At 35.9% G+C, this 23721-nt stretch overlaps 5 protein-coding genes across 5 annotated transcripts; 2 read left to right on the top strand and 3 right to left on the bottom strand.

Moving 5' to 3' along the window:
* The first annotated feature begins 3166 nt into the window (after positions 1 to 3166).
* On the top strand, positions 3167 to 8034 carry LOC110697160 (DEAD-box ATP-dependent RNA helicase 7-like). Its single transcript, XM_021874504.1, has 14 exons — positions 3167 to 3748; positions 4512 to 4646; positions 4770 to 4910; positions 5030 to 5141; positions 5326 to 5396; positions 5559 to 5713; positions 5804 to 5915; positions 6004 to 6105; positions 6271 to 6331; positions 6421 to 6589; positions 6688 to 6784; positions 6876 to 6973; positions 7311 to 7444; positions 7549 to 8034. The coding sequence occupies exons 1-14, from the start codon at positions 3284 to 3286 to the stop codon at positions 7749 to 7751; spliced, it is 2055 nt and encodes a 684-aa protein (XP_021730196.1). The 5' UTR covers positions 3167 to 3283; the 3' UTR covers positions 7752 to 8034.
* A 589-nt stretch (positions 8035 to 8623) lies between these two features.
* On the bottom strand, positions 8624 to 13026 carry LOC110697159. The gene is made up of 3 exons (XM_021874503.1): positions 11663 to 13026; positions 11376 to 11524; positions 8624 to 9552 (listed from the first exon to the last, which is right to left on the bottom strand). Exons 1-3 carry the CDS (start codon positions 12599 to 12601, stop codon positions 9303 to 9305), a joined length of 1338 nt encoding a protein of 445 aa, XP_021730195.1. The 5' UTR covers positions 12602 to 13026; the 3' UTR covers positions 8624 to 9302.
* A 75-nt stretch (positions 13027 to 13101) lies between these two features.
* Positions 13102 to 17612, top strand: LOC110697366 (pentatricopeptide repeat-containing protein At5g66520-like). The gene is made up of 3 exons (XM_021874748.1): positions 13102 to 13122; positions 14323 to 16246; positions 17239 to 17612. Exons 1-2 carry the CDS (start codon positions 13102 to 13104, stop codon positions 15949 to 15951), a joined length of 1650 nt encoding a protein of 549 aa, XP_021730440.1. The 3' UTR covers positions 15952 to 16246; positions 17239 to 17612.
* A 1068-nt stretch (positions 17613 to 18680) lies between these two features.
* LOC110697158 (alpha-L-fucosidase 1-like) lies at positions 18681 to 20749 on the bottom strand. Its single transcript, XM_021874502.1, has 3 exons — positions 20092 to 20749; positions 19753 to 19992; positions 18681 to 19476 (listed from the first exon to the last, which is right to left on the bottom strand). The coding sequence occupies exons 1-3, from the start codon at positions 20688 to 20690 to the stop codon at positions 18798 to 18800; spliced, it is 1518 nt and encodes a 505-aa protein (XP_021730194.1). The 5' UTR covers positions 20691 to 20749; the 3' UTR covers positions 18681 to 18797.
* Positions 20750 to 22178: 1429 nt separating this feature from the next.
* Positions 22179 to 23721, bottom strand: LOC110697365 (3-ketoacyl-CoA synthase 5-like). Its single transcript, XM_021874747.1, has one exon. It carries the CDS (start codon positions 23719 to 23721, stop codon positions 22279 to 22281), a length of 1443 nt encoding a protein of 480 aa, XP_021730439.1. The 3' UTR covers positions 22179 to 22278.

Raw genomic sequence — 23721 nt, 5'->3', positions numbered from 1 at the left:
TCGATAATATATTTTATTAATATAGAATTTACAAACAAAGTTACCATGTTTAATTTTGACACTAAATAAGTGTTAATTTATATATAAAAAAAGAAAGAGTAAATCTTTAATAATAAATATATATAAAAAAGAAAACAATATAAAGTGAATAAAAGACGTATAATTATATAAGGGTCAAAACTTTAACGAGCATATCGTGAGCTACTCGACTCGACTCGAAATTTTAACAAGCACGAGTCGAGCAGGTTTATTGGCTCGAAACTTTAGTGAGCACGAGTTGAGCACATATAAAAAGTTTTCGAGTTGAGTCGAGCACCCCTCAGCTCGTGATGGACTCGCTCGATAAGCATCCCTAGGTTGGAGTCATATAAACTTATGCCCAAAAAGAGGAATGTGTTTAGCTTAATGTGTCTGGATGTAATCTTGTAATCTGATTTTCTAACCATGAAATATATAATGAAGGATGGGATAATCAAGAGTTGAAGAATCCAAAGGGACAAAGCCCTAATAAGAAATTAAGGTGAGTAAAAATCCCTTAAACACATTATTAAGGAGAAGTTACATGGAGGTTACAAAAACAAAGAATCTAAGGAGAAGAAATGAAGAGGCGTAGCCAGGTGAATTTGCTGGGCTCACTCGCGCCCGAGCGGGCGCAAGTACAACGCTGTTTCCAGCTTCACTTGCGCCCGACTGGGTGGGGCTTGCCCGATCGGACGAGCTTCCAGCTCACAACCTCTTTTGTTCTCACGCCCAACCAGGCATAGCTAGCTAGCCCGACCGGGTATATTGCTACGTACCATCAAGCATTTCCTTCCCTTATTCCAACACAAATTTCGTCGGAAGTGGAAGTATGGTAGTTTGAGTGAGAAAAAACAATTACTACATATAAAATCCCTTTTTTTTTTTTGGGTAGAAGGTGTTTATTAATAGTTTAATACTTGTATACTCTAAAAAGTATTAGTCATGATATGGTTCTACATTACTACAAATTTACATTAGCCCCATCACATAATCTTTTTGGGTTAACCTGTGAATAGTTGAATATTGTGGATTGGACCCCAGTACCCAACATTAGACTAATACTGAACCAAGAGATATTAGTGGACTGGACTGACTGTACATGTTTGGTTTAATTTGCGGATATGGACCAATGGATCCGTCAATCTTTAATATCAAATCCAAGACCCAAAACATCGTAATAAAAACTCTTAATTAATTGTTTTTCATGGCCCAACAATAGGGGTTAATCTTATTTAGTTTACAACTATAAGAACTAATGGACTATTTATTTCATAATGAGATTTAGAGAAAAAGTAGAAAACCTCATATGAATAAATCAAACAAAATTACTAACAACAAGCAATCGCTTTTACACTTGATTAAAACGACATTTGGTTTAGAAAAGTCATGCTCGAACCTACTAAATTGGGATAAACAATTTAGGAAAAAGTGAAGTTGCAGGGATAACTGGATTAGTTTGATATTTGACCTAAAAACATTTTATCTCATAACGTACTTTGTATCAACTTATATAGCGTAAACTTAAATTACAGTCCTTCATACAATAAATCCTCAAAATGTTTATGGACTTGGAGTTTTATTTACAACTTAGTATGGAGGGTATATAGTTTCACACATTATATAGCATTTTTTGTATTTGATAGTAAGAATTCTCTAACAGACGTAATAACTAACTTATCTTTAATATAAGTGGATTTTTTTTCTTAGTGAATCCAAAAGTGACTAAGTTTTTATTCACCACCATGAGGTGAAAAACAAGACTTTGCTAAAAATTGTGCTATATATTGTACAAATTTATTAAAGAGGAAAAAGATAAATGAGGGGGAATTTTGGGAAGTTCGACAGGTATTATTGTAAGGGTATTTTTGATGTTTAGAAAGATGACCTAAAGTTTGTCCCAAACACATTGCGTTGTAATTCACTTGCAAAATTTCGAAAGAGATCACAAGAGATTGTTTGACAATAATAAACTCAAGCCTCAGCCACAAAGAGTTTGAGATCTTGGAATGAGTAGCTTTAGGGCCGATCAATGTGATCTAAAACATTGAAAGCATGAGCATGACATTCTAAAAGTTCCTCCCATTTTGAGTAATGTACGGTCTTTCGATCGAAGATAAAAGGGATACAATTTTTAATATTATTGACAAAAAAGAGCGCAATGGTACTCAATTACTCATTAGGAGAAGGTTGATTGTATATTTTTTATTTTTGAAGAAGAGAGAAACCAAGCTAAAGATTTTGCAAAGGTTAGATTGAAATGTTAAGTATTGATACTATGTTAGACTATGATAATATATACACTTATCTAAGGCATGTATATAACATTAAATATATGTAGGGCTACACAATTAAGGTTGCACGTTTAACCGCAACAAGAATAACCTTACAATAACCACAGTTTTAAGGTGTTTTTTTTATTTTTTTTTATTTTTTTTATCGTTTGCTGATTACGCTATATTAAACAGTACAATTAAACTTGTGAGTAAATTATAAAACCATATCATTTCTTACATCTCTACCCATACCAAAGTATATTTTTTTCAACCTAAAAGAATATTCATCATTCATCATATTTCCCACATTGTTTTTCTTGTGTTCATAACTCATAAGGCTCTTAACTCACAATAAAACTTGAAACATAAAGATATTTTTACTTTGGCTGTGAAAATATCTTCAAAGAGTATAAAGTTTATTCTAAGGGGTTGTTTGGTTACACAAAAAAAATGGGGGAAGTGGAAAATCATGGGAATTTGAAAATGGAGGAGTTGTTTGGTTGACAATAACAAATGTAAACGAGGGAATTGCAAATTAATGGGAATTGTGACTTTCCACAAAACATAGGAAGTTAATTACCCAACCCCCCTTGATAAGTCAAAATTCCCATGATTTACAACTTCCTCTATTCCAACCAAACAACTTTATGCAATTTCCATGAATCTGATGTAGTAATTTAATTCCATGAAATACAAATTCCTAAGGGAAGTAAATTCCCATATCAACCAAACGATACCTAATTCCAATTTTACCCCCTAGATAAAATCCAACGGCAACATATTCAATAGAATAGGGTTTCATAATCGGACGGCTAAAATTACCCCGCCCCCAAAAATCAACAAACATATAAAACCACCTTAAACCCTAACCGTCTTCTCCCTCTTTCCCTCCTTCTGCAATTCAGAAAGAGGAATTTCGTCGCCATTAAACCTTCATTCTCTCTCCTCCATTTTTCTACCTCCTTCATTTTCTCTCTCCTTCAATTTTAATGCCTTCATTACCAATGATGATCGATTCCGTTACCCCAGAAACCCTAAAAAAGGAGAAGAAAATGAAGCCGGAAACCCTCGATTCCGACAACACCAAGGAGAAAAGCAGCAGTAAGAAGGAGAAGAGTAGCAGCAAGAAGGAGAAGAGTAGCAGTAAGAAGGATAAAGATGAGAAGAAGAAGAAACGTAAAGCTGTTGATTTAGATGATTTATCTGATAAAAGTGATACTAGCTCTGAATTAGTTCAGGCTGTTGATTTAAACCCTAAAAAAGCTAAATTAATGGAGGTTGTTGATGATGATGAAATTGAAAACCCTTATTCGCTTTCGAATTTTAGGCTTTCGAAACCGTTGAAGGATGCTTTGATTTCGAAAGGGATTAAGGCGTTGTTTCCCATTCAAGCTATGACATTCAATGATGTTTATGATGGGTCTGATTTGGTCGGTCGTGCTCGTACTGGTCAGGTGTGTTTTCATGTTTCGAATTTTCGAGCTTTGATTCTTGAAATTTTTGTTTAATGATTTATGAAATTTGATTTTGATTGTATTAGTTATTTAGTATGGTGTTTGTATGATAATTTATTCTTGAGCTTGATTATAGTGTATTATTGGTTTGTATGAAGAATTTTTAATACACATAGTTGGATGATTTTATTGGTTTCAGGATTAATTATCACTAAGTTTAATTTAGGGATTTTATTATATGTAGTATGTTACTAGGATTAGTTAAGGAAGCAGAGGTGTGGAATTCAAAGTTTAATTTTTTATGTGATTGGCATTGTTATAGGTTCATCTAATAATCTGTTTTGGGAATTGTTAAATTCAATGAGTATGTGAATAAAAGGATGATTGAATGTCTTTTAATTTAATTTGGTGTTTAGGTAGGCAAGTTAATTGGTTAGTTCACACTATATAGCTTTTGCTAAGTACCTTAATTCAAGTTTGATATGTACCTAGTAGAATCTTATTTGGTGGTTTGGTATTAGCAAAATCCAATAATTTCTTGACAATGGATGTATAGTGTATTTGTCACTTGAGAAAGGAAGATTATTAACTATTATTATGAGGTTTTACCGTTTTAGTGAGATAATGTTCTGAAACTACAGGGTCTTGAGCTCATTACTTGCCTGCTTCTTATGTTGCAAAGCATTGTTGTATGTATATAGCTGGCCAAAATTTCTGATTGGCTTTTATTTGCTGAAACAATTAACTCATTGTCATTATACAGGGTAAGACACTTGCTTTTGTGTTGCCAATAGTAGAGTCTTTAGTGAATGGGCGCACCAAAGGTTTAAGGAAAACTGGCCATGGAAGGCTACCAAGCGTCCTGGTTCTCCTACCCACCAGGGAATTGGCAACTCAGGTACTGTGCAGAAGATGCACTTCAATTAAGTTTTTGCCTCTATGTCCCTAATTTCCACAACATTGATTAACATTTAAGATCTAATTTTGTTCACATGTTTATTTCTTCTTTGTTTGTGTGAAGGTGCTTGCTGATTTTCAAGTTTATGGAGGCGCCGTAGGGCTCTCGGCTTGTAGTGTATACGGGGGAGCACCCTTTCATTCTCAGATTAGCAGCTTAAATAGAGGTGTTGATATTGTTGTGGGGACACCTGGTCGTGTAAAGGTATTGTTTGTCTGTATGATATCATGCAAACCTGATATTGTTTAATGTTTAGCTCTCGGCTTAATTGATTCTTGCACTTGTGCCTCTTTTTCTTAACTTGTTTGTGAATGTCTTTATAGGATCTTTTAGAGAAGGGTGTTCTTAAACTTGGTTCCTTGCTATTCCGTGTCCTTGACGAGGCTGATGAGATGATGAAAATGGGTTTCATGGAAGATGTTCAACTAATATTAGGTAGCCCACATCAAACTAAATCCATTTCAAACTGATTGATGTCTGCCTAAAAGTTTCTATCTTATTCCTTGCTAAGTTTGTACTTTGTAGTACCTCCATCCCCATCCATCTTTTTGTCAAATTTTTACTCCGTAATTACCATTTTCCCACATTTTTTTTGACAACCTTTCTACTGTTTTTTCAGGAAAAGTTGATGATGTTAACAAAGTTCAGACAGTTCTCTTTAGTGCTACCTTACCCTCTTGGGTCCAGAAGGTTTGTATTTCTCGACATTTTAATGATATGAAACCTTCTTATCTATGTGTAAATTATCGTCGTGTATTGATGTCCGGCATAAAATCAATGTTTTGCCTTCAAATTAGAATTTGGTGATAAATAACTATTTTGTGTTCTAAACAAAGCTGTTGTCTTGTCAAGATTTCTCAATGTTTTCTCAAGCCATCCAAGAAAACCGTAGATCTGGTAAGTGATCAGAAAATGAAGGCCAGCACCAGTGTTAGGCACATTGTTATACCATGTTCTTCCTCTGCAATGGCTGATCTTATCCCAGATATAATCCGTTGCTATTCCAGGTTGGTTTGTTGTTTCCTTTAGTTGATTGTATGCAGAAGCTCCTGGGCTCCTACTAGCTAGCGACTTATTTCTTTTTCCTGTATATCCAGTGGAGGTCGTTCAATTGTTTTTACAGAGACAAAAGAATTCGCTTCTCGACTTGCCGGGTTGTTGACTGGAGCGCGACCTTTGCATGGAGATATCCAACAAACACAACGAGAGGTATATCAATGAAGTAACTCTATGTAGTAGCTCTTGTTGATGAGATGTGGAAGGACTTTTTAACGAACCTGTGATCTGCTAATTTTAGGTCACCCTTAAAGGATTTAGATCAGGAAAATTTATGACATTGGTAGCAACAAATGTAGCAGCAAGAGGTCTGGATATTAATGATGTGCAGCTTATCATCCAAGTGAGTATAGTTTTCTTGTACTCGTCTTGCATTATGATTGTAAAACTTGATATTTATGACTAATTATTTCTGTAAACTTTTCTTTGTATATTTGGGTTTGTGTGAATCACCACCCCAAATCGATGTGGAACTAAGGCTTTGTTGTTGTTGTTGTTGCTGCTGCAGTGTGAACCTCCAAAAGATGTTGAAGCCTACATCCATCGTTCAGGCCGGACAGGCAGAGCTGGTATGTGATATTGATGGTTGCTCTTTAATTTTGTTTGATATAGCCGCTGTCATTGTAGACACTGATCTAAGGGTTGATGTTAATGTCAGGAAATACGGGGATTGCTGTAATGCTTTATGATCCAAAGAAAGCCAGTGTCAATAGAATAGAAAGAGATTCTGGTGTTAAATTTGAGCACTTATCTGCCCCCCAGCCTGCTGATGTTGCCAAAGCAGTTGGTGTTGAGACAGCAGAAGCTATCACCCAAATATCCAACAGGTAGTACGTTTTATAAAACTCTCCATTTACCTATATATGGCACCTAAACTGTAGTCATCTTATAATGTTGTACCGCCTTTTTTTTTTCCCACGTTCAGTGTTATTCCTTCTTTCAAGGATGCTGCTGAGGAGCTTTTGAGTACATCTGGTCTATCTGCTGTGGAAATAATTGCAAAAGCACTTGCCAAGGCGGCTGTAAGCTTCTTCATCTGATCTTTTGCAATTATGCTGTGTTGGTTGAGATTTCTCTTAAATTAAATTTGACGAGGTATGCATCTTTGGACAGGGTTACTCGGATATAAAGGAAAGATCACTTCTTACAGGCATGGAGGGTTGTATAACTTTGCTTCTTGAAGTAGGTGGGAAAGAGATTTTCAATCCAACGTAAGTTTTGATATTACTGACATTTGTTGTTGAACCTTGCCTTTTGTTTTTGATTGGTTACTTTTAGCAGCAAGATGCTCCCTACCTAGTTATATACATCGTCTTTGTTCTAGTGGACTTTTCTGATAAGTTCAGATTTATAGAAATGGAAAGTTACTGTCTTTTTATAGCAGTTTGAAACAAACCAAATTAGAAAGTAAGATACGTAAAACAATGAGAATGCAACAGAGAGATACTTTATTTCTTTTGCCGTATTATTTGCTGACTAGTGCTTTCAGCAATTACTGTTTGTGAACTGGTTTTTACAATGCTGGTATTAACTTTTTACTCTATCCAGCTTTGTCTATACTGTGTTGAAGAGGTTCTTGCCCGAGGGGAAAGCAAATGAAGTGATGGGTGTTGCCCTCACTGCTGATAAGCGAGGGGCTGTTTTTGACGTCCAAGCTGATGATTTGGAAACTTTTCTTGTTGGTATGTAGATTTTAGATATTCCGTCAACTAAGATTCTCTCTTTTACTGAGTTAAGATCTATTGTGGGCTTTTTGAATTTGCTCTAACACTGATTACTATCCTAGGCTCAGAAAGTGCTGCTGGGGTGAGCTTGGATGTGGTTAAAATCTTGCCTCCATTGGAGGAAAGGGATATGTTTAGAGGAAGACAAGGCAATTATGGAGGTGGTTCTAGATTTGGTGGAAGAGGTGGCCGTGGCGGTGGATATTCAGATAGAAGGTACAGCTCTAATGGGTATGGTGGTGGAAGAGGGAGAGGTCGTCGTTAAGTGTTGTAGAATACAAAAATATCAAGAGAGGATTCTCATCTCATCGACTCATCGTGCACAAGGTGCAAAAAGTTTTGATGAAGAAAAGCATGTGTTGTATTTTTTTGTCTTTATTTTCATTTTGAATTTATTAATATTATTATTAATTTTTTTTTTTTTGAGATCTCTCGTTTTTGGTGTGATAAAAATACATACATACCATTACCTGATTAAATGGAAACTCTAGTCAAGCAATTCATTAACATGGGTCGATATCTCAATACACATTTAATCGCAAATTTCATAGTATCATCTTAGATTAATGTAAGTTGTTTTTGTTCACGGTAGCTATCATCTTACTGTAATTGACTATAATAAAATGCAACGTGTTCATGTCAAAGTGTTGTCCAAAAGTTAACTAAAAACATAGTCAATAGGTATGATTTACACTCTGACTGAAAAGCATGTATAATAGAAAAGCATGCTATACTGCAAAAACTTTTGTGTTCCTATACTACAATCCAAATCGATTTTAAAGATTCTAAAAAATATCCATTTTAGTTAAGGTTCTAATCAAGAGAAATGTACTTGAGCATTCAATTTAGAGCCTATTCCTTGTCGACAACCAATTATTTTTGAGCAGTAAAGCTGGTAGTAGTTTTTCAATGACGCGTTGACAACGATTACCATCTGCAGCAGTTAAATCACATTACGCCAATTATAAGAACCTATTCTAATGATAGTATGAGTAATTACATTGCAATCAAAATTCACACTTGTTTTTGATATTCTAAACTTTATTTTATACGGAGTACGTTAAAGCATTATCGTATAATCAATATATTTAATGTAAAATAAGATAGGCAAGAAAAACCCTCATATAGTCATTGAATAAATGGAGTAATATAAACCCGAAAACCGTTATCATTGAAATTCAAAGCAATTGTAAAATTGCAAACAAAAAAGGAAGAATTGGAAGTGGAAAAACGATTGAGTATGAAAATACCCCGACTCAATATGTCGACTCACAAGAGTAGATCTCTTCTTCGTTGTTCGTGTTGCATTTGATTCTTGACAGTACTGCAGCTCTAATCACTTCTACTATGCTTCGTTCTATTTGGTCACCATTTTCTCCAGAAAATCAGATTTTCAATGAATTTGTGATTGAAACTGGGAGATTTTACAATCAGATTTTTTAAAGATTGCATTTTTTTTAATTTTATTATTAGAGATGTATATAGAAATATTTGATTTACATATATAAAATTACAGTTATTAGTCTGAGCTAATATTTGTTCAATCAGTCCAGTCGATAAAACCGGTTTCCATTGAAAGGCACATCCAAAAGTGTGGGCGAAAACGCAAATCGCGACATTGGAGTCCTGAATGGAAAAACTTGAACGGATGAACTCATTCAGGTAACCATGTAACATAAACAGGTGATTTTGGTTTCTCGACTCAATTCAACCTTTCACAATTTTGTAGAGAGAAGATATAATGGCATGAAAAGATTCAAGAGTTATTTTGAAAACCACAAACAGGCCAAGTTGCTGGAGATATAGATGATTTTGCTTACAGAAAACCTTCAATTGCGCGCCCTGCTGCAACTTCACGGTATATATTCACTGCTTCCTCCATTATATGAGCTCGAACTAATAGCTGTGCTCTTGTTTTCCCAGATGGATGGGTTGAAAGGTAATCCCCTAGTCCTGATTCACCAGAGATCTTTCCAAGCTTCTCATATACACGGGGTGCAGCTCGTGGGTCGTATCCAGCAGAAGCCATCAGAAGAAGTCCAATATAATCTGCTTCTATTTCCATCCTACACGATTACACAAAAATAGATGTCAAAAAAAGCCTAAGCAATTCTGAAATTTGTAGCAGCAAGTTCCATCTTGACAAATAGAACCAGAATGATGCAAAAACATTTGATTACTAAACAATGACTAGATAGAAATAGTCAAATGAAGGGCAGCAAATCACACTAAGAAAACATGCTAAATTTGATCTTCTCTTCTAAAAAGCATCATTGAAGAAGAACCACAGAAGAGAGGGGAGAGGGATGTGAAATAGGAGAGAACAATGTCCTTACCAAAAACCCAAGATTATTAAGAATATGCAAGGTAGTCAGAAAGGTTTGGAATAAAACGGTTATGGAGGAATTAAATTGTTGATACGATCACTAAATGTTGGAGTAGTAGTATTGACAATAAACAGGAAGATTAACACCTGTGGCAAACCAATGATTAGCTATAATGATCATTTCTCTCTGATGCAATGACTTTTAAAATGCCTTACGATCCATGATTATAAGTGGGTTAGAACTTAAAAGCATGATCAGAGGCACAGGGAGTACAGAACTAATTTTATATCCAAAGAAATGCCCTTTGCTGGAAACAAAATTTGAACCAGGAAAGAAAAACAACATTAACTTTGTATAATCACCAAGTGGCATGAAAGCCTAAAGAAGAGGTACAAATAAAATCTGAAAAGGAAGAGCTTATGAGTGGGTTAGAACTTAAAAGCATGATCAGAGGCACAGGGAGAACAGAACTAATTTTATATCCATAGAAATGCCCTTTGCTGGAAACACAATTTGAACCAGGAAAGAAAAACAACATTAACTTTGTATAATCACCAAGTGGCATGAAAGCCTAAAGAAGAGGTATAAATAAAATCTGAAAAGGAAGAGCTTATGAGTCATTGAGTCAAGACACTTCTAACCAAGTCAAGATCAACAGATGGGAACATGAGTATAATTGGAAAATATAATTGGAAAACATATCAAAATATTTCCCGGAACTTCCAACATTAACAGGTGGCAATCCCTGTCTCAGGTAAATACACATAACATGTAAATGTACAAAGATGAAAGCTACTTTTCTCTATCTATAATCTGAGGTTCCACCACTAAAAAGCGCATCAGAGAGTCTGAGAGTGGATGATGTCAAAACTGATAATAATGTCTGATGAAACAAGTTAAATGTTTCAAAGTATGTGCAGTAACAGTGTGACACAAAAGCAGCTAGATGGCCTCGATGACTAACTTCAATTAATTAAAGATCTAAGTCCTAATATGAAATGACGAAAAGTTACTAAACCATATGATCAGTTGTGCATAGTCATTAATGTTTGAACGCAAATCCTCTCCAGTAAGTCCAGTCAGTCAGTCACCTTACTACTCTCCAGATTCTCCCACGAGTCCCACCCCAATTTAAATCAGAAAATGGTAATTCAAAGTTCAGACTGCATCACTAAGAAACCATCCCTTTTTAACTATCTTCTCTTTTATTCAATTCTCAGAAAGCAAAAGGACAATTAAGAAATTAAAAAACTATGACAGAATTCACCAAAACCATCAGTGTCTAGTAATTTTTGCTCAATTTCTCCTTCTTTGTGAAGCTTATGATATGCCCTCAAGTGTACAAGTGTTTCTGATAATACTTGTATGTAGTAGTATGAGAAGAAAATTCAACTCTAAGTTATTATTTTATTGTAGGACAGAACCTTACATTCTAAGGAAATTAATAAACAGAGGTTGAAAATAAAAGAAACTGAAAATTATGTCATACAAAGGGATTTTTACTCCACAAAGAACATGCTATAGTAAATTATCAAGAAAACATATTAAGAGTACAGACTTACTTTCGAGAAAAAGGAAGCCTCAGTAAAAGATTTGACATTGCATTGGCAAAATCAGGCGCGATGAACTGCATAAGGATCAGTTGTAAGATTGCAAGCCACAAGTTCTTTGTAATCTGTTCTGCAGAATGTCTAGCCACAACATGCCCAACCTGACAAAAAAGACACCAACATAAAAATGACATCCACCATGGAAGAGACCTGAAATATCAACACTAATGATCAAACAATTCTTTCAAAACACAAGAAAGAACAATATAACTATTTCGCAAACCAAAGTAATTGTATACCTCATGCCCAATGATTGTAGCCACTTCAACATCTGAGTTAAAATACTTGAGCAATCCAGTAAAAACAACAATCTTCCCACCAGGCAAACAAAAGGCGTTGACAACCGGTTCATCAACCACCAAAACTTCCCAATTCATCCCTTCCAAATGCTCAGTATTTGCCTTAGCATTATGCTCCTTCCCCTTCTTCCTACTATCCTTAACCCAATTATCATCAAGCATCTCCTCCTCCTTACGCCAATCCTCAATTGCATTCTCTTCCAGCTTATCAGTTAACGCCTTCTGAGTTTCGTGTCCATTAGCCTCGTTATAGATACCACCTTCCACGGCATAGCCTGGATCACTCCACACTTGCTCATGGCTAATTCCTCTCTGCAATGACTCAATGATTTCTTTAGATATCAACCTAACCCTCACACTATCAGGGTGTATTGCAGGCAATATTTTCCCCTTACATTGTTTTTTCAACTTTTCAAATTCACTTTCCCCAATTTGCCTCTCTAGGGTTTTTGACAAAAGCACCAAATGCTTCCTCTTTGTATAGGGCACAATCTCAGAATTCCCAAAATAAACAGTAATCACAACACCAGAACCAATCACAATTACAATGAATAAATGCCTAGGATTCTGAAACCATGATTTAAAACCTCTTGGCTTAAAATGATACATTTGGTTTCTATCAACATAGTAATTTCTCCTAGTAATACCAGAAATCAAGCTACTTTGATTGTTCTTTAACCCATTAAAATTCCCGAATTTAGAAGAAATTGAAGGTGACCCAAATAACCCAGAAGACTTAAATTGATTGCAAAATAAAGAAGATGAACTGGAATCAACTCTTGGAGCAGGAGATTGAACTGGGGTTTTAGGCAATAATCTAGAATTGAAGCTTCTAAAAGTACTGTAAACAAACCTTGATCTTCTGTACCATGACGCCATGCTTTTAGGGGAAGAAAATGTGCTATCTTTGATCAAAATTCTTCAATTTATGGATCATTTATGAACTGGGTATCAAGAAAAATGATTTTTTTTTTGTAAATTGAGTTTGTTACAAGATTAACGATTCTCGAGGAAAGTTAAGTTTTTTTGTTTGAAGAAAACTTTGTTTCTTGAATGGCAAGAAGGGCGTGAATTATAATGAACATTTAAAGGTAAAACAAGGGTGGTGATGTAGAAGAATCTGGAAGCTTGAATAGAAGATTGTAGCCATTGTCTGTGAATTTTGGGAGCCTTGGAGGTGATTATTGATTATTTAAATTGGTTTTACCCGGAAAAAGATGAGAAGCTTTCTTCTCCAAAAGATACTCCGAATGTATTTGTCAAAATGGAAACGGGTCTATTATTGGATAGGCAATCGAATTTAATTGAACTATAGAGTTGAACTGTAAGCTATATCTATATTAGTACCAAATAGTATTTCAAAAGTTCAAGTTAAAATCATGGCTTTTAGGGTAGTACTTGTATAATAGAGGTAGGGAATTATTTGATCGTACTTTAAAATGGATGATATAAATTGAAGTTGTCTGTGTACTTTAAAATAAATGATATAAATTGAAATTGACTGTGTTCGTCTTGATTTAAATTCAAATACGGATAGACAAGTATAACTAAGTCGCTATAATATTACGAAGTATATGTTTATGGACAAAAACAGGAAAGTTACTTGATACATTGAATACAATTTGATCCAAATGATCTGATTGTCACCTCTATAATATTACAGTTCGTAGTAAAGTACTTAACTCATATAAAGATGAATCGTTTAAATCTCGTTGAAGAACTTGCCAAACTAAATTATTAGATTAGGGTGGTTTCATTTGTTTAGCACCAAGACTTAATTTTTTGCCCAAAATTTATTGAAGGGCATTATTTGATTTTCCTAGCAACAGTAAAAGATTGCGTGATTAGTTTGTCTAAAAAAAAAACTTTGACCAATATTAGTGCTGCATAAGATTAAACATTATGTTAATACCTATTAGGCTATTATAAATTTATAATTGTGTTGTATTTCTTACTAACAATTTAACTAATACAAATGATAAAAAGATACGGACTAAACTGAAGTGAACCAAATTGAATCGAACTTAAGAAATCGGAACTGAAATTGAAAAAAAAAAAAAGCCTAATTCTTCTAAAGGGTTTCTTCTTGGTGCTCATTAAAAAATGTGAACTTGATAATGACATTTACAAATAACCTCATCACAATTCACAAATGTAGAAATTGGAATCTTTAGCTTTCAAGCCCTCTGCCAAGTGTTGCCTTGCTTTTATGCTTGTTTGTTGTTAGACCTTTATAGATATTGTGTCTTACTTGCATATTAGCTCCCCTCCAACCCAACTTGATGCGCTAAGGACTCGTGGTTCGGACCCGCTTGTGCCCGCTTTGAAGTATCGGCCGTCACAAGCCCCGACCACCCGCACTCCGTCGCCCAGATAGACGTGAGTGCTCCTGAGATTCTATTGCCCGCTTGTGTTGCTTTGTGCTCACAAGCCCCTCTTCCGCTCAAGGCTAGCGTTCTTGCCGCCAAAAGGCTAGAGCGTGCCGCACGTTTCGGGGTCCAAACTCCCGGACCGTGACAGTTGGTATATTACAGTTATAACGACTCTTTGAATACTAATGTAACCGCGCAAAAGTTCTGGGAAATCTGCAACAATGATAGAACCCATTACTTACTTCATGGTTCAAAATCTCAATTTCCCGCTTACTAAATCAATGCAAAAGCATGAAACAGCTCAAAAGAATTCATGCCCAAATTCTAAAATCCCCTAAAATTTCAGAATCAGACCGTTATTTTCTCACTACTCGTCTACTCTTCTTTTGCGCCATTTCTGAAGCAGGTTCCCTTTCTTATGCTAACAAAGTTTTTACCCATTTGGAAAGACCAAATCTTTATGTTTATAATGCTTTAATTAGAGCTTATTCTAGTAAATTATATTCTGGGCAGTTCATTAATTCTTGCCCCTCTTTAAATCTGTATATTCAAATGCTAAGAAATGGGGTTTACCCTGATAATCTTACTTTCCCGTTTATCTTAAAGGAGTGTACTAGAAGGGTTGATGGGTTAATGGGTTTGGCTGTTTATTCACAAGTTGTGAGATTTGGGTTTAATTATGATTTATATGTTGAGAATTGTATGATTAGTTTGCTATGTGAATGTGGGTTTTTGGGTTGTGCACAGAAGCTGTTTGATGAAATGCCTGAGAGAGATGTTGTTTCTTGGAATTCGATGATTGTTGGGTATTTGAAAAATGGTGAGCTTGATTTAGCATTGGGTATGTTTAGGAAGATGGAAGATCGGAATATTTATACCTGGAATTCTATGATATCTGGTTTTGTTCAAGCTGGTAAGCCAAAGGTTGCTTTGGAGTTGTTTCAGGAAATGCAGCTGATGAGGGATGGTGTAGTTTGGCCTGATAAGATGACATTTGCTAGTGTTATTTCGGCTTGTGCATCTCTTGGCGCAATTCACTATGGTGATTGGGTATATGATTATCTTCAGAAGAGTGGGTTGGAGATTGATATGGTGACTGCAACAGCATTGATTGACATGTATGGTAAATGTGGTCGTGTGGATAAAGCAGTCGAAACCTTCAGAGATATGCCAAAGAAGGATGTTTTGGCTTGGACAGCCATGATCTTGGCCTATGCTCTTCAGGGGTTTGGGAAAGAAGCTTTGGATCTTCTAAAGCAGATGGAAAAGCTGGGAGTAAAGCCTAATCATGTAACTTTTGTTGGCATTTTGTCAGCTTGTGCTCATGCTGGCTTAGTAGAGGAGGGCCGCCGGTGCTTTGACATGATGACACATGTTTACTCTATTGAACCCCGTGTTTATCACTATGCTTGTATGGTTGATATGCTTAGTCGAGCCGCGCTCTTTGATGAGGCAGAAAAGCTTATCAATGGCATGCCAATGGACCCAGATGCTTATGTTTGGGGTGCTTTGCTCGGTGGTTGCCAAATGCACAAGAATGTAGAGCTAGGGGAGAAAGTTGCTTTGAGATTGATTGAATTGGATCCCCTGAATCATGCTTTCTACATTAACCTTTGTGATATATATGCTAAAGCTGGTAGATTTGATGATGTAAAGAAAGTAAGAACCTTCATGCAAGAGAAGGGAATCATAAAGGATATGCCAGGCTCCAGCATGATTGAAATTGATAGTGTTGTTCATGAATTTTCTGTTAGAGGATCACCTGAACTTGTGATGGATGAACTAGTTTGTTTATTGAGTAGACTTAATTATAAGATGACGATAGGCTCTCACGGAAATGATCTGGATGATATTTAGCCAACAAATGGTGAATGTTTATCGATATTATTGGATATTGGGATGCAAATGTTTTCAGTAGCTCCAATCAAACATCTGTGCCCAAGTTGATAAACTGAGAATCACTCCTATTGCTTCCTTTACTTCCATGAAAACGGGAAAGCTATTGCAGGAAAATCATTGCCAATATGAGAATGATCATTATTCCAAACCTCTATTGTCAAATGCCGAATAGGCCTTGCACTGCTTTCAGAAAAGTTACTCTTTCAGAATTCAGAAGCACGTCAAGACCATAACTTCTTGTATCATTATAAAGGTAACATCTTTTGCCATATGGGAAAGGGATGTAACTTGTGAATTTGTCATGCTATCGTGATAAATGCTCTATTCTTGACAACACTTGATTATAGTTCAAGTAGGTTAAAGCATTTCAAAGGATACTATGTAGCTCCATAATAGAGTACTTTTCTTGGCCTGAGTAGTACACTGCTTCTTTGACATAAATATCATTGTTCTTAGAACATCTTCAATGAAGCTATCTTTGAACTGGAACAGGTTTCTAAATCATGAATTAGAAAGCATCATCCACATCTACAGCTCTAATCTAGATGAGAGCAATCTGTTGTTTTCACAAAAAACAGTCCTGTGCTTGTGTTGCTGGATGCTGTTACAATTTCTAAACAGAAGATGGAAATGTTAGATGATTAAAACTTATTAGTGCTGGGATTGGTCATTTCAAGAAAAAGATTTGCTGTTTCTTGTTTCGGGCTCTAAAGTCCTGTTTATAGTTAGCATCACTATTTAGCATGTAAACTAGATGACTTGATCTTTAGTTTGATAACACTGCCACACAATTAGCATAATAAATTCTTCAATGTAGAAATTGCTGACTGTCTTGTTATGGATAGATTTGCTCTGGTAACTGAATTAATTCTGATGCAGCCTTGGAATTTCATAGAAGATGACCACTAATGTATTTCAAGATTTCATAGAAAATGACCTCTGCACATAGAAGCATGCCAAACATCTTATCAGGGTTTGAAGTTGTTGATAATAATTTGCATTGATTCAGAATAGTTTAGCAAGCTTGGTTGATATTTATTTGCAAGTTTGGTGCTCTCTGCACATAGAAGCATGTCAGACATCTAATTGGTTTGTGAAGATGCTGATTGGTGTCTAGAAAAACTTGGTATTATTGGTATTGATTTGTTTGTTGTATGTTAACACATGCTTGATAATCTTTCAGCTTTTTTTCTTGCTCTTCCAACTTATTCTTATCCAGATCTTAAGGTTCTTTCTTTGTGTTAGTTGAGATTGTAGAATGCTCCAATTGTTTGGAGAAGAAATTGGCTCCTTTCCAGTGAAGGCAAGTTAAAGCTGTAAAAGTGTGACGAAATTAACTTCCAAAGTTCTCACAAGCTTGAATTTGGAGGATATAGTTGAAAGAAACTATGTGAGACCTAGGTGCAAATGAAGTTGTCCTGATCTCTTTTCAAGTAAGTATATTTGAATTTCAGTACCTGAATCTTTTTTGATGAAAGGTTATGCCCTTAATCCTGTTAATAAACATTAATTGAACCATCTTGCAAGTATAATGGTTTTTAAGTTATTGAATTTCATCTGAAATTTGTAACAGATGTAAAATATTCACTATAATTTTATGTGAAGTGCATGCCCTGGGATGGAGGTAGACTATGGTTGTTTTCATAATGGTAACATGATTAACATTTGCATTGCCTTCATGAAAGTAAAGTGAAGTGAAAGGTAAATAAAAGGAAAAGAGAAAGTAAAGAGAAAAACTCCTTATAATGTGACTAATTCAAAGTGCTCTTTTTATCACACATTGACTAAGCATATAAAATGTTGTGTGATATGGATTTCTCTATACCTCATTTATAGCAAATTCAGAAATACTCTGTAAATGGTTTTCTGTGCGCGTGTCATAACTATATTTCTACATATTCCCTTTGTCTCAAATTCATTGCTCCATTGCCTTTTTACACCATTCGTAAGGAAGGATTAAAACTGCTCATGCTTCGCGCATAATTTGTTCTTCCTATTCTTCTTCTTTGAGTACATCTACTTTTATTTTTATCTCTGCACTTTTTATCTTCTAGAGCCTTTTCTGCGGAATACCTAATCATATTCTTCATTCATGGGAATCTTATAAAGTCAAGTGTGATACTGATTACTGAAATTTACACTTACACACCGACAGTAAAGCATGATCCTAACAACTACACGTGTGTTTCACTAATTCTGTAGACTTCTGCTACACATTCCATTGCTTTTTGAGCAGTACTTTTAGTGTTATTGTTCACCTTAATTATAGAAGAGTTTACTGTAGAATGAAAATAGTGCTGGATTTCATTTAACTCACATTGAGTCATTGGGATGCTTACACTATATTCCATATTAGAGTTAAAAATAAGTACTCCCGTGACTCCATTATAGGAAAAAAAAATTTAAGCATGAAAAATAAGTACTTTGTAGTATGGAATGTAGGTCATTTGTACCCTCCATAAAAGGGATTGAGATAGGAACTTACACGCTTTACATGCGCGAGTGCATGTAATGGCCGGATGGGGGCCTTGCGCATGTAGAAAATGTCCACTTCTAGCCAAGTTTATTGTAGGAGTGCTTCAAATACCACTTGGAAAACCAACACATGTAAACCTTGTGAAGTTTCCTTGCACTTCCTAATTCTTTGTTGGGAATTTGGATATATAGATAGACAAAGACAGAAATAATGAGTAAAACAAAGCTCCCATTAATTTTGTGTACGTCTGTGAAACATTTTGTTGCCTTATGATGTCATTATTAACCTAAATCAATGAAAAAAGCACATTTGTAATTCTTGTTTTCACTCAAATCTCATTGGGATGACTGTAAGGGTCAAAAAACAATCCAACAGAAGAAATTAAAGGCAAGTCCCGTGACTTTACTACCCTGATCTTCACCCTCTTGGCATGCACACCTCCAACTCCCAACCAATGAAGCCTTTTATACCCTATGGTTGTCCCTTTCACAACCCGCTTATCATCTACGTAAATATCATGCCGTTGGATCCTCTGACCGAGCCCGATTGCCTCTTGGATCATGATTACATTGAATTTAAGCCCTTGATTATCCGCCCTTATCTCAATCCATTTGTCTTCTTTGTCGTCTTCACTAGGTGCCCAATAAGTCCATAAGTGGTCCTGATCGAGCACATTTTCTGGTCCAAAACTACTTCCTTTTCCTCCCCTTTCGCTACTTGCTTTTACTAAGCATTTCTGCGTTAAATTTTGAGAGAAAATTGTGTTGATTGCACTTAGGAACTCTGTCAGCCGTCTGATGTCAATTTCGGAGATGAGACCATTGGAGTTTGGTGGTACATTTAGTAGTAATACACAGTTTCTTCCTACAGAATTGTAATATATTTCTAGGAGCTCACTTAACTTCTTTGGTTCTTCAGATTTATGCCAAAACCACCCCGGTCGAATTGAAACATCGCATTCTGGTGGTAACCAGTCTGTTCCTTTAGAATCTCCAGTGCTAAGATAGCTGCACTTGTAACAGAAATCAGTTGTTGATTACACAAAAATCACATAAACCATATTTTCATGATACAAACTTAAACTGAACCAGAAAAATAAACATTCTATTTTTTGATATACAAACATTCCTTTACGACACTATATTTGCTGCATATGAAGAAGTGGAAAATGATTGGGATGGTGTGAAGCTCCATTCAATCAAATTGCTACTATGAGTAAATATACCATGCTTCTTCTTTAGTTTTACCATTTATGCATATAGGGAATACTAGGGAATACTTACTCAACAATGCTTGCATTGCCGATTGACAACGATGTCCTGTTAATTGTAGACCAGCAAGTGTTCCCAGCAAATCCTTTCTCATTTCCCACCCATCTGACGTCTGGACCGGCATCAGAAAATATGTTGATTGAACTCTGGAGCTCCTTAACCATTGCAAACCAATCCCAAAAATAGTAGGACATGTTTGGTGCATTAGAACCTTTGGCTCCATCAAACCAAATCTCTTCGATACCTCCATATCTACGATAACAGAACAACTCACATTAATTAGTCCAATGAGTTCCCGAGTCCAAGTAACATAGCTACCTAGTGAATCATTTGAATAGTGGACTTAGTTACCTGGTTAGAAGCTCTTGTAATTGAGCAAGGTAGTACTCATTATACGCCTTCTCGTTGCCATATCTCTTGTCATGTCTATCCCAAGGAGAAAGGTACAACCCTGCATCAATTCCATGAGCCTTGGCTGCAGTAACAAACTCCTGAACAACATCCCCATGACCCTGTTTCCAAGGGCTCTGGGCAACAGAATGGTCAGTGTACTTAGAAGGCCATAAACAGAACCCATCATGGTGCTTAGCTGTAAGAATTGCCAATGATATCCCTGCCTCAGCTGCAACCTTGAACCATTGGTCAGGGTTCAGATGAGTCGGGTTGAAAACAGCCGGGGATTCGTGGCCAGTGCCCCATTCAGAGTCAGTGAAGGTGTTGACACCAAAGTGGAAGAACATGATGATCTCTCTTTGTTGCCATTTTAGTTGGGAGTATGAAGGAAGTGGGAGAATTGGCAAGGGTGGTGGTATTGCTGATTTTTTAAGGGAAGTTGTAGGAATAATATAACCAAATAGGTGTATGAGGAGCAGAAAATATAAAGGAATACAGACATTAGCCATTGGTACTTTTTGCCCTTCTTTTAAAAACATTAGGCCATGTATACACATGTTATATAGATGTGGAACAGTGGAAGTCTACCTGTTGCTTCACGGCTTATCTATTAATAAAGTAGGAATAATATTTTTTTTGAAATTAATATTATTTTCTCCATTTAAACGTGAAAACTAACTCTTAATTGAAAAAACTGTGAAAGGTTGATAGGTTGATGAACCAAATTTTGCTAATCCCGACCACCACCACTAGTGGCGTGTTCACCACAATCCACGGCTATTTAAGGTATTGTCAAAGTTATAAACCACTATAATATTTGAATTGTTACCGTACATAATATCTAATGTACTAGCGTAAATACTAGTTTGAATTGTTTTGTTAGTGCTCAAGATTAACTAGGAGTTCCTCCTTTATAAGTTTTATGACTCTGTATATACTTCGGTTTTAAAAAAAAGGTAATAGTAGTTAGTAGTTACATACTTCGGTATTTAGTACTTTATATTGTGAGTATAGTCTACAATATAGAAAGCGTCTAGAATGCATAGGTTGATGAAATACCTTGATGCATACTAGCTTACCTTTTTTCTGTTTATCCAGATTCAAAATCTAAATTTCACATTCAACCACCTTTGTACCTGTTTTATTTGAGGGAAAAACCATGTTTACCTATAGTGACACACTAATTTCTTCATTTGTATACGACGAACTAAGTATTTTGTGAGGTTGTTTATAGTAGTATAACATGAATACCAAGATGATTTTTGCTATGTTTCCCAAGAATTTACTCGTACATGGGAATGCACATGAGAGTAATTAAACAATCCTTCTACTTGGCAAATTTCTTTTACACATGTCCTCGCGTCATTTCACAGGTGCATTTGTCGAACCAGGAGCACCATACTAGGTACTAAGCCAAGACCTCATACTTTGGTGTTAATCATAATTAGTCAAGTTCAAGTTCTGCTTAGCTTTTGTTAAGTTTCTGAAATAGGGATTGTGACAATGAGATAAGGAAAGCTAAAAACAACGGATAAGACATTAAGAGACATGACACCAAACAGAAATTAAGAAAGCAACAGATAAAAAGATCATTTCTCCTGTTTGTATTCTTCCTTCCATTATTTCTTTGTTTCTTCACCCTGCCCAAACGTCTAAATGGTTCACAGCCTCACAGGCGAGCACTACCCCTTACATAAAGGGTCTCTTTGTATATTGTTTGGTACTTTGGTGTATTGGCGATCCATTTCTTTTAAATCAAAGTGAACAGACTTGGCGAAAATTATAGGACACTTGTACAAGTCGTTTAATCTTATATGGAGTAAGACCTTTGATCTTACTTTGTGGTCAAGATCTTATTCATTTTAATAGTAGACGCTCATTCAATTCTTATTTGAATGGGGCAAATTTATAATGTAGTTGGACTAACTCTTCTCGTTCTCATCCCTCGTGCTTCTCCTCAACACTTAGTCGCTGGAAAGGCGTAAAAGGAGTATTACTAGTTAACGTGAAACATGTTACAACAATTCAAAATTACAGTACACATACATTGTTCTATGAGTACAGCACATTTTAAAAACTGTAGTATACTGATGTGCTGATGTCTGAACTCTCAAGAGAGGCAATAGAAGTGTCAACATAATTCTTTCAACTATTAAATGCTAAAGCTGGATACTTATATATGGATCCAGCCCATGGGCCCTTCTTGGACTCACCAACAATGGGCTTAATACATTCTAATACTATACTAGTACACTTAGGCCCACTTCCCATCCCAAGCATCCAAACTCTCTCCCTTTTCTTCACTCTCTCCTTAGCTTCTATATAAGCCAATTCATACCACAAAGAAGAAGAAGATTGGTTTCCGAATCTATGCAATGTAGCCAAAGCTGCCTCCATTTCTCTATCCCCCAATCTCAGCCCTTTTCCTATCTCCCGTATCACCGGCTTCCCGGATACTGGCAAGCAAAAATGTCGAATGATCGTCTGAAAATCTGGCACGTAAATCTCAGCTGATATCTTCCAATATTTCTTCTTGACAATAGATGTAACAAACTTTAACTTCTCCCAAGTAGGCAACATAAAGGATCCGAGAGCGATTAATTGGGCCTGAATCATATCCGAGGCAGCTTCTAAGATGTCCTTATTAAGAGTAACCCCAGTAAGCCCATTAGAATCCTCTTCTCGAAATGCTGACTTATAGGCCCAATCGTAAACAGCTTGTTGGGCCCTTGAAGTCCAAATAACTTGGTATTTGGACTTATTCCGGGCCTGTTTTCGATTCGACAACAAAATGGCTGCCCCGCCCATTCGGAAGAGGCAGTTTAGTACCAATTTGGGCCGTTCATTACCCGAATACCAACCCGTAGTTAGGATCTCAGTACTCAAAATAACTGCATTCGACTCTCGATGGACCAAGAGCAAGTTTTGGGCCAGGCCCAAAGCAATCATACTAGCACTACAGCCCATTCCAGAGAGATTAAAGCTCTTAATATTGGGCCTAAGTTTGAACTTGTTAACAACTAATGATGTTAAACTAGGAGAAGGACAAAACCCACTACAATTAACAATAAGAATGTCAATGTCAAGAGAAGAGAGATTGGGCTTTAGTAGAAGATCCTCCATCATAGGAAAAATGACCATTTTAGCCTCTTCAATGGCGTCGTAGTGGACGGGCCTAGGAGGAATGTAATGCAAAGGTGGTGGGAGATAAGTCTCTGGGCCTTGGCCCGAAGAATTAAGGATCTTGGACATAAATTCCGCGCTTTCTTTGTCAAAATAGTTGATTAAATGAACATGTTCTATAAATGAAGAAAGTGGGATTCTACAATAATTTGGAGGTTTATAACATGAAAATTCTACTAGATATATGTTAGGAGGTTTTGAATGAAAATAATAAGCTATAATGTATGAAAATATGGATATAGTTAGAATAATAATATGGAAAAATATGTCATATTTTAGGAAAATAAGAAATGATTCAAATGAAGCAAAGAGTAAAATTACTAAGAACTTGAGATGTTCTAATATTGAAAAGTTGTGAAAATTTTGTAGGGTGAATTTTTGGCTATGTTTGGAAACTAACTCCAT

This window comes from Chenopodium quinoa, unplaced genomic scaffold, assembly GCF_001683475.1.
Source record: "Chenopodium quinoa cultivar QQ74 unplaced genomic scaffold, ASM168347v1, whole genome shotgun sequence".
Taxonomy (NCBI): Eukaryota; Viridiplantae; Streptophyta; class Magnoliopsida; order Caryophyllales; family Amaranthaceae; genus Chenopodium; species Chenopodium quinoa.
The sequence above is the reverse complement of the archived record's forward strand: the minus strand, read 5'-3'. Positions and strand labels throughout refer to the sequence as shown.

What these genes read in the sequence shown, in the direction of transcription:
- LOC110697160 (XM_021874504.1), top strand. Translation starts at nt 3,284, where the DNA reads ATGCCTTCATTACCAATGATGATCGATTCCGTTACCCCAGAAACCCTA. An exon ending in AGATGTTCAACTAATATTAG is followed by an intron (nt 5,142 to 5,325) that starts GTAGCCCACATC and finishes CTGTTTTTTCAG; the next exon opens with GAAAAGTTGATGATGTTAAC. An exon ending in ATAATCCGTTGCTATTCCAG is followed by an intron (nt 5,714 to 5,803) that starts GTTGGTTTGTTG and finishes CTGTATATCCAG; the next exon opens with TGGAGGTCGTTCAATTGTTT.
- LOC110697159 (XM_021874503.1), bottom strand. Translation starts at nt 12,601, where the DNA reads ATGGCGTCATGGTACAGAAGATCAAGGTTTGTTTACAGTACTTTTAGA. An exon ending in CTACAATCATTGGGCATGAG is followed by an intron (nt 11,525 to 11,662) that starts GTATACAATTAC and finishes CTTTTTTGTCAG; the next exon opens with GTTGGGCATGTTGTGGCTAG. An exon ending in AGGCTTCCTTTTTCTCGAAA is followed by an intron (nt 9,553 to 11,375) that starts GTAAGTCTGTAC and finishes GTAATCGTGTAG; the next exon opens with GATGGAAATAGAAGCAGATT.
- LOC110697366 (XM_021874748.1), top strand. Translation starts at nt 13,102, where the DNA reads ATGGCTTTTAGGGTAGTACTT. An exon ending in TGGCTTTTAGGGTAGTACTT is followed by an intron (nt 13,123 to 14,322) that starts GTATAATAGAGG and finishes CAACAATGATAG; the next exon opens with AACCCATTACTTACTTCATG.
- LOC110697158 (XM_021874502.1), bottom strand. Translation starts at nt 20,690, where the DNA reads ATGTGTATACATGGCCTAATGTTTTTAAAAGAAGGGCAAAAAGTACCA. An exon ending in TTACAAGAGCTTCTAACCAG is followed by an intron (nt 19,993 to 20,091) that starts GTAACTAAGTCC and finishes CTGTTATCGTAG; the next exon opens with ATATGGAGGTATCGAAGAGA. An exon ending in GGCAATGCAAGCATTGTTGA is followed by an intron (nt 19,477 to 19,752) that starts GTAAGTATTCCC and finishes TTACAAGTGCAG; the next exon opens with CTATCTTAGCACTGGAGATT.
- LOC110697365 (XM_021874747.1), bottom strand. Translation starts at nt 23,721, where the DNA reads ATGGAGTTAGTTTCCAAACATAGCCAAAAATTCACCCTACAAAATTTT.